We start from the raw sequence: 9081 nt of genomic DNA, 5'->3' as shown, positions 1-9081 counted from the left end.
TCGCGAGTCATTGCGCTGTGCTAGAGCACTAACAAACTGAGCCACGGAGGCCCCTGTTTTGGGCATGTGACAGAGGTTATACATGTACATACATGTCAATTCGTTGAAAAATCTGCTTTTCGCAATAAACGTTTGAGATTTTTTTTATTTACTCATTTCATCGGTGTTTTACGCTGTACTCAAGAGTATTTCACTTATGTGATGGTGGCCAGCATTATGGTGGGAGGAAATCCACAACCATCCACAGGTTGCGGCCAGACCTTCCCACTTACAGCCAGAGAGGACAGGAAGCCAGCATGAGCTGGACTTGGAACATCTGAGAGGTGGGTGAACAACAAAGAAAGAAAGCAACCTGAACGTAACAACATCCTCTTAATTTGTTAATTTTGGCCTAAGGCTAATTATTTATTGGCTAAATCAATTCATTCCCACTATGCAAAATATAAGGGATTAAAACTGGATCTCACGGGGCAATGGAAACAGAGGGTTTGGAGGCTTTTCGACATGTTTGAAAATGAAGGCAATTTCATCACTTTGCACTGTGGCAATAAAAAAAGAAAACTTGCCATTCCTGAAGATGTAATTATAAGTCAAAGCTGCTAAATTGAGGAAAACTTTTAGTAAATCTAGGTGTGTAGAGATCTACAAAAACACCTACATAATAGCATTGAATAACAAGCACAATACATTTGCCTTTAAATAATGAGCACAAGTGGATCACACTGGCCACTTTCACTTTTCTTTTCGGAAAAAAGGTGACATCAATTTTATTTTGTTTTTTTTTATGGGTGAGCTTAATCCAAAAATGTAATAAAACTAAAACTGAAGATCCACCTTTCTCTTTTGTCTGATCTCCCAGTTTTTGTGATTTTTACAGTTTTTCCAGATTTTCCCATCATCGAAATATGTCTTCAACATGAAAGCTTGTCAGGCTAATCCACATTTTTCGACAAATATGGTGATTTTTATCCCCTCCGAATTGGTACGGCGTAAAGCCTAGGTAATACCACCCAATTATTGCACAGAGGATACGACTTATGAGAAAAGCTAAAGAAAACTCACTGCTTCTGTAGTAGTCGGTCTTGTACTGTAAAACTTACTGGGTACTATAAACTACAGGTTTCTGTCACAACATTGATTGCGTAAACCTAAATTCATTCATCCAAAAGAAATCAGGCACAATGAAATCCATATTGGTCTAAGTTGATGGTTTCCAATAGGCTGAATCTGAGAATTTTCTCAGGTTCTGGGTGAAGAGTGACGACTTAGTCTAAGCACTCTGGCAACAGGAGGAAAATTCCCATGCCTGCTTATACTTCAGCAGTCAATTTATCCATGGAGGAAATATTCAGTGTCCCCTGCAAGCTGCATCTCTGAGCCACGCACATGTACATCACAAACCACCGGACGCAAAACTGCAGCCAACCCAAGGAAAGCTGTACTCCTGCCTGTGATATCTCTCTGCCTGGTCCCCTCACACTCCTGTGAGGACTCCTATAGACGCGGCTACCGAAATTCCCCTAGTTCTATTTATAGCCAGTATGAATTTAACCTGTAACAGAAATACACAGTTTCTCTTTTCTCACACAGTGATGAACAACATTTTACGTATCTTTTCTTTTCCCCAAAACCTGAGAGAAGGGTAATTTTTGTGCTTTCAGACCACCAATATCTGTCCTTTAAAATATAATAATTAGGGTAAGACAACTTTCACATGCAGTTACAGACTACTGCCGCAGGAATATTAACCACCAAACTTGGGCAGCATTTTTGATAGTCGCCAATCAAATATTCACAATCCTGGCTTCAAAGCAGAGCCTTACAATTGCAGGTGCAATGAATCATGAAAAACATATCAGTGAATGTGATTTACACAAAGTAGTCACAAGATGGCTGTGTCTACCAGTTTGACAACAACAACAACACAGCTGATTGTCTTACATTATGCTTGCACGTGATTGTGACCTTACCAACAGACTTTTGAAAGAAGTACAACAGAAACAAAATTAATGGGCCATATATATCCCCATGATGAGATCTCAACGTAGGCCTGCTGAAGGAAGAAGGACTGGTTGTACTTTAGAATGCTTATGTGAAAACGACAGTTTAGCAGACTGACCCAACCAGGTACCCTCGATCAATTGAGTTTGCATGGGTCATGACAACTGGGCAGGCAACACACTACATCGAGGCCTTACAGTGCATGCAGGTATGTTCAATAACATAACCATCTGATTTTACCAAAAGTGACCCTACCACATGATCACCTCAACTATAGCAGCACACTTTAGTGCGCTCTGCCACAGCTGGTTAGTTCTTGTGGGTATTGATATTTTCTTAACTGCAGACAATTACTTCTGTACCCCTGAAAATGCTATGTCCTAATCCTCTGCTATCTACGTCCACGTCCTCGCCCATTAGCGCCTCCTGGTGGCCCGCTCCTCGCTCCATGTCCAGGGTGCCTACCCATCCTTGAATTTCCCGGAGGCCCATTACCTGATGAAAGAATATGTAAAAACATTCCAATATTTTATCGTTTACTTTTATAGTTTATTGGTGCATACTTTTCAATTGTTAAAAAGGTGTTCGTTTCTTCGAATCTTTAACAGCAGTTTCTTTCTTTCTTGATATGTATGTTATTAGTGTTTTACGGATTCACTGAAGGTGAAATGTTGGGAAAACTTGCAGTTCACAATACAAATTCTTGACAAACGACCAAAATTTTAACACCATTTTCAGCTGCCATACTTTTTTAAACCAATTTTTAAATTTTACAAGATTCCTAATTTCCTTCTTGAAATGCCTTAACCAATAAAAATCTTTATATTTGTGTTGCTATAAAGAAAAACAGTTACCCTGCATCATGTTTTGACCGTTAGGAGGAATTTGACCAGGTTGCCGATGATTGGTTGAATGGTTGGAGCCCTGTGATTGGTCAGTTTCTGTCGGGGATTTCCTCTGGCCTGGTTGTTCTTGCTGTAATCATAGCAACACAGAATTAATTAGTTTCAATTTATCACGTAGATAGCTCTTTAACTCAATTGTCATATTCTGAAAATGGCCAAAATGATTAACAAAGAAAAATAAAATTACAGTGCTGCATGACTGTAGAACCTCTGTCATGTACTTTAAGAGAAATATTCATCAGTTAAGGGTACAACAACTGTCAACAATAAAATGAATTCCCTATTTCAAATTGTTCAAAACAGATGAAATTTTAAAATCTATTAGGTGTATATTTAATCAATTAAAATTATTTGTATAAATCATTTTTATTAAAATTTAATTTAAACAACGGCGGTAAAATTTTGGAGAAGTGGAAACTGGGCAGAACCAAGAGAATACTATCATCCTTTGCCACCTGCATAACTTGATTCAGCGTCACGCTGATTTAAGCTTACAGCCTCAAATCTTCATTGCTGATGTGGCGTTAAACCATAATCATTCATTCATTCAAATCTTCGTAAAACAAGATTTTCACAGTTTTGAGAGTTTCTTACTGCTTTGGCCATGAATTCAGGGTTTGGTTCACTCATGTTTGGGTTTTCCGAGAATGGTAAACAAAACCTGAAAGTAAGAATATGTGTTAACAGACAATGATACATTGAAAAGTGAAATAAAAACGTGTAAACCTTTTTTATTTATCTATTCCATCAGGGTTTCATTACAGATATTACAGGTGTATTTGTGATGAAATTTGGGTTTTGTCCCAAAAGCATTAGTAATAGAAACCTAACATGAACAAATCATGTGAATGTAACAATTCAGAGTGGTTAAAGGGATACAGAATCGACACTGATTGGCTGACAGTGGAGATAGGGCTTTCATGGTTAAACCATGCATCTGTGGTCACACTTGAATAAATCTACCATAATCTAATTCCTCAACCTTTATGCATATGAAAGAGCCACTTTAATTGCAATTTTATGCACATTTGTAATTTGAGTTTGGGAACTTGGTTGGGTTGGCAAATTTCTGGGCATCACAAAAGGTGTGATTTTATCCGTTTACACAGAATAATACCCCTAGAATATGCTGGAATAAACACCTTGAAAACATGCCAAAAGGTTGAAGAATTACAGAACCTAAAATTCAGCTTACACTAAGCCATAACCTGGACATGCCTATCTCTAGCACCAGCCAATCAGAATCAATTCTGCATCCCTTTAAAGTGGAATTTAAGCTGAGAGCATGGCCAACCAGTCTCAGATCTTATTACACCCAGGAATATTTCACGAATATGGCAACCATCAGATTTGTAAGTAGAGGTGCATGAGCAAGCCATAGCACCTCACCAAGTGCATTGAAAATCTCCTTGCCTTTAGCTGCTATTGAAGAAAACAAAAAGAAAACCTCTGCTAAAATATACACCAATTAAGTATACTGCATGAAGTTTAAAAAGTATCACTTTTTCTTTTGTGATCTTTTATATATTTTCATTTCTTTTAATGTCGCTGGAGCTGGACTCAAACAGATAATCTTATCAGTCAAGGTACAGTGGTCTCCTGGAAGAACCTATTAGACAACAAAGTCAGGGAGGTCCCTACATTATTACAGAATGATCACAAACATGATTCAGCATAACTTACTCTCCAATCTTGTGAATCTCACCGACCTTGCCCGTATACAAAGTCAGGCTACCTTTCCATAGAGATGCATACCTGAGAAAAGAAAAGGAGGGTTTAAATTTTACATTTGAATGGTCTTCTTAGGAACACATACCTAGTTCCTTCGTTTCCTTGGTTAATTTACATCCTCCCTGGTCTGAAGAGCCCTATAGTGAGGCCATATTAAATATATCTTTGTTGGGGGTAACTTCACCAACCCTCTTAAAGGGCCTTACCTGTACAGCAAATTTTGTATTGGGATTTATTATTTTTTTTTGATTGGTGTTTCACGCCGTACTCAAGAATATTTCACTTATACGACAGCGGCCAGCATTATGGTGGGTGGAAACCAGGCAGAGCCCGGGGAAACCCATGACCATCCGCAGGTTGCTGGCAGACCTTCCCACGTACAGCCGCAGAGGAAGCCAGCATAAGCTGGTCTTCAACTCACAGCAACCGTATTGGGTTTTACACAAAATCCTTATATTTTTATTACCCAGAATAAAAGAAGAATTCCCTACCAACCAAACCATATTTTTCTATTAGGACTGAGCTAAACCCAACAAATTATCTTTAAATGATGGCCTGATACTGCACATCTCCAACCAAGACTGAGCTAATTTGCATATCTGTGCTTTGTTTTGGCAAATATCATCTCATGACTGTTACATGTAGTTTCTTATATCTGATGATTTATGTTTATTTATTTATTTATTTGATGGGTGTTTTATGCCGTACTCAAGAACATTTCGCTTATAAGACGGCAGCCCGCATTATAGTGGAAGGAAACCGGCACAGCCCGGGGGAAACCCACAACCATCTGCAGGTAGCTGTAGGACCTTCCAAAATACTCCCGGAGAGAAAGCCAGCAGGAATGAGCTGGACTTGAACTCACAGCAACCGCATTGGTGAGAGGCTCCTGGGTCGTTACGCTGCACTAGCGCACTAACTGACTGAGCCATGGAGGCCCCCAATGATTTATGTTGCACTACATATCGTTCCCCTTAAACAAGTATGATAGTAATTTGATGTACATCTGGAGGAACTTAATCTATCCAAAGAACTTCTACTCAAAGTGTTGGGCCACTGTTGATTCAAAAGCTCTTGCAGATATGGCTTATTTCTTTCTCCTTTTTTTTTCTTTTGTATACTACTTACTCCTCGTGCAAATGAATTTATGTGAATTTATCAACTGTTTAAGGCTGATTGCTGGTACACCTTCCTACTTATGGCCGGAAAGGAAGCCAGAAGCTGGACTTGAACTCACAACGACCACACTGGTGAGAGGCTCTTGGGTCATTACGCTGGGCTAGCGTGCTAACCAACTGAGTCACGCAGGCCACCTGGGCAAGTGAAAGAATTTTCAGCATGCCACTACAACCATCACATAAATTATATATAAATTAATGAGAGCTGGACTGGACTAAAATCTAGATGCAAACTTAACAGCCATTTTGGTTTGGTCTGTCAGCAATCAATCAACTAATCAACAACCACATCGGGCAAGGGCCACTGGTCTGATACTGGGTCACTCTGACAGAAAAATTAATATTCTGTGTAAACCCAGATGTTGGCAAACCCACTAACGCAAATAATAATCATAATAGAAAGATTAAAGTGGATACACTGGCAAGGACTGCCTTGAAGAGCAATATTTATAAACCACAAACCCCTTGGAGAGCCTCAGAATGTCCCCTGTTTGGAGGAGGTCCCCTGCCTCATCCCAGATGGAGATATTGATAGACCCTGTTTTGTCAGCCACTTTACATGAGCGAACATCATGGCCATCTTTCGTACGAGTTGGTTTTCCTGAAGAAGAAAAAAAAAAAAAAAGAAAAGCCATAAAGCTACATGTAACTTAGCAAATGATTCATTTTTTTCTTGTCAACAAAATGAAAGCAAAGTACATCACTTGATTAATGTCATAGCAACATGTACGTCACACATGGGAAAGTTTGTAGTTTGTGACTTGCTTAAAGGTGGACTGAAATGCTTTTAACTTTTGCAAAAATTATAATCAAAAGGCTTCTGTTGTTATTGCACAACATAGTGGAAGACTTCTTCTTGAGGCAAAGTCACTGGCGGTGCTCATCATGCAGCAGCATATGTAAAAAAAATGTCAGTTTTGGGACACAGCTGACAGTCAGATGAAATAACCACGGCCACTTTTCATGTCTGGCAAAAAAGTAAGGTACAAGAACAAATAATAGAAAAATGTAACACAGTAATCACCACACATTGAGTTTCAGCCTAGAAACATGCAGTTCACCTTTTAAAATGATGCATCACAAGAAGTTCATGTAGTTAAATACTGGTGTAACTCTCATTCAAGAAGCGCAATTGCGAGAGTTACGGTGTAAAACATCCCTAAATGTGTTGGATTTAGAGTAAGGAACATTTGCCGCTGTTAATCACATGTGTATGAACAGCTCCCTAGCATATATCAACATCAACCAAGTGGTCTCCGTAATGAGTCCAATCAGCATTTCAGGGGTCTCGGCCGTTCACGCAGACTTAGCCAAGACAAAGTGGGGGCTGTTGCAAACTACTGCAGCTAGAAGACCTAATTTTACATTAGGTACCAGTGGCACCACGGAGTCAACAAACAGATGTGTATTCAATCAAGCAACTACCGTAAAATAAGGTCTTTTATCGACATTAGTTTGCGAAAGCCCCATCTGTCTCTCTGATATCCGCGTGAACTTATCTGCATGAACCCCTGAAATGCTAATTGGGCTTATTAACTAACCTGTTCTGAGATTCGCCAAAACAAAATGAGTCCTTGGCCATTCACCAGTTCATGGAAAATAATCACATTTTCCTAGCCTATGTAATTGTAGTTCATAGGTTTAGCCAGGGGATATCTCAGTGTCTTTGACGGGGCCTCCGTGGCTCAGTTGGTTAGCGCGCTAGCGCAGTGTAATGACCCAGGAGTCTCTCACTAATGCGATCGCTGTGAGTTCAAGTAGAGTTCGTGCTGGCTTCCTCTCCGGTCGTACGTGGGAAGGTCCGCCAGCAATCTGCGGATGGTTGTGGGTTTCCCCTGGGCTCTGCCCAGTTTCCACCCACCATAATGCTGGCCGCAGTCGTATCAGTGAAATATTCTCGAGTTCGGCGTAAAGCACCAATCAAATAAATAAATAAATAAATCTCAGTGTCTTTGAGACGCCCTATTCTGACAAAAATAAACATGGAGAAGGTAGATAGGTTAAATAGGAGAATATTGGAAATGAGATTTCAAATTCTGGCTAAATATTTGTTGCAGTTGCTGTCCTTGCTTCCATCATGCCAACTGAACGAACCTGGCCATGCCTAAATGCTGGCAGATGTATGGCCAGTCCTAGGGTTATCTTCCTTGGATGTCATTTTGGGTGGCCACATCGCTAGCTTGGCTGAGTAGGCTGCTGCAGTAGGGTAGACTTTGAAAATATCTTTTTTTTTTTACAAATGTGTGTGATTGCCTTGGGCCATTTTTGGGTACGCCAACTTAAGGAAAAGGTTAGTTGATATTTACGAATATCTAGTTGACCATGTCTGACGGTAGGAATGTTTAAATGTGTGTGTGTGAAAAGCAGTAATGTTCCTTACTGTAAAGCCGAAACACGTTAGGCTGTTTCACATCATAAATCTCTCAACTGCAGAGTTAAACCTGCTCCATATGCATACCTTACCTGGGCCAAAGCACCTGTAGACTGACAGATCTGCATACAACCTAGTCACAAACACTTAGTTGTAGGAAAGTAGAACATGCTCAAGATGTTAAGTGAACAATTTTTCAGTAATTGAAAGTCTATTTAGACCAACTAAACTCAGCTCCTAACTGAATACAACCAGTTTCTTTTAGAAGTCGATGAAGGTTTGAGTCGCTAAAAATACCCACAGATGCAGTTGTTTTGAGTCACAAGGTTGACCAATTTTCTCCTGATATAATACAAATGTATCTAGCCAAAATATTTTATACTTACCTATATCCAAAACAATGAATACCACATTTATATTTTTAAGACCTGGTCGAATTTCCTTCACTGCTGTAAAAATCGGTTCGCCCATAATTTTCTATTTTGTCTAGCACACTGAGTTATTATTTTTTCTTCTCATAAAGTTAGCTTCCATATATGAACCATTTTAAATTTTACACTATTTCGCTAGATAATGAAAATGTAAGACGATGAACTACCTCGTTCATCAATCTTAGGAATGTTTTCTTTTTGTATTTCCCGCTAGTCATAAAATGAGGTCACACATTTGTGCCGATTTTCATCCTTCTTTCTCGATCGCGAAACAACGCGGAGGATGGTTTTTAGAAGATGTCCAGAGCGCTATCTTTAACTTGTTTAACTCAAAACTTGGCCTTGTTGACGAGATGACCCAACTAAAATCAGAGAACTACCGAATTTGTGTGTAAGTGAACGAAAAACGGTAGAATTTCGATAAACTTCGATATAACATCTGTTCTACTGCGCGAGGTCAGTGT

The 9081-nt window shown here is 39.4% G+C and overlaps 1 protein-coding gene across 3 annotated transcripts; it reads right to left on the bottom strand.

The window, feature by feature from the left end:
• Positions 1 to 319: 319 nt before the first annotated feature.
• Positions 320 to 9074, bottom strand: LOC135464649 (SOSS complex subunit B1-A-like). 3 transcript variants are annotated; one of them, XM_064742131.1, is made up of 7 exons: positions 8573 to 9074; positions 6278 to 6416; positions 4590 to 4661; positions 3501 to 3567; positions 2856 to 2976; positions 2356 to 2496; positions 320 to 1552 (listed from the first exon to the last, which is right to left on the bottom strand). In XM_064742131.1, exons 1-6 carry the CDS (start codon positions 8655 to 8657, stop codon positions 2393 to 2395), a joined length of 588 nt encoding a protein of 195 aa, XP_064598201.1. In that variant the 5' UTR covers positions 8658 to 9074; the 3' UTR covers positions 320 to 1552; positions 2356 to 2392. The 3 variants fall into 3 exon arrangements, with proteins under 3 accessions (XP_064598201.1, XP_064598200.1, XP_064598199.1); XM_064742130.1 differs by having other exon boundaries at positions 2364 to 2496; XM_064742129.1 differs by having other exon boundaries at positions 320 to 2496.
• Between the last annotated feature and the right edge of the window lie 7 nt (positions 9075 to 9081).

Source organism: Liolophura sinensis, chromosome 4 (assembly GCF_032854445.1).
Source record: "Liolophura sinensis isolate JHLJ2023 chromosome 4, CUHK_Ljap_v2, whole genome shotgun sequence".
NCBI classification, from domain to species: Eukaryota; Metazoa; Mollusca; class Polyplacophora; order Chitonida; family Chitonidae; genus Liolophura; species Liolophura sinensis.
This window is presented reverse-complemented; position numbering and strand designations above follow the sequence as displayed.

What these genes read in the sequence shown, in the direction of transcription:
- LOC135464649 (XM_064742129.1), bottom strand. Translation starts at nt 8,657, where the DNA reads ATGGGCGAACCGATTTTTACAGCAGTGAAGGAAATTCGACCAGGTCTT. An exon ending in ATTCATTGTTTTGGATATAG is followed by an intron (nt 6,417 to 8,572) that starts GTAAGTATAAAA and finishes TTTCTTCTTCAG; the next exon opens with GAAAACCAACTCGTACGAAA. An exon ending in GAGATTCACAAGATTGGAGA is followed by an intron (nt 3,568 to 4,589) that starts GTAAGTTATGCT and finishes TCTTACTTTCAG; the next exon opens with GTTTTGTTTACCATTCTCGG.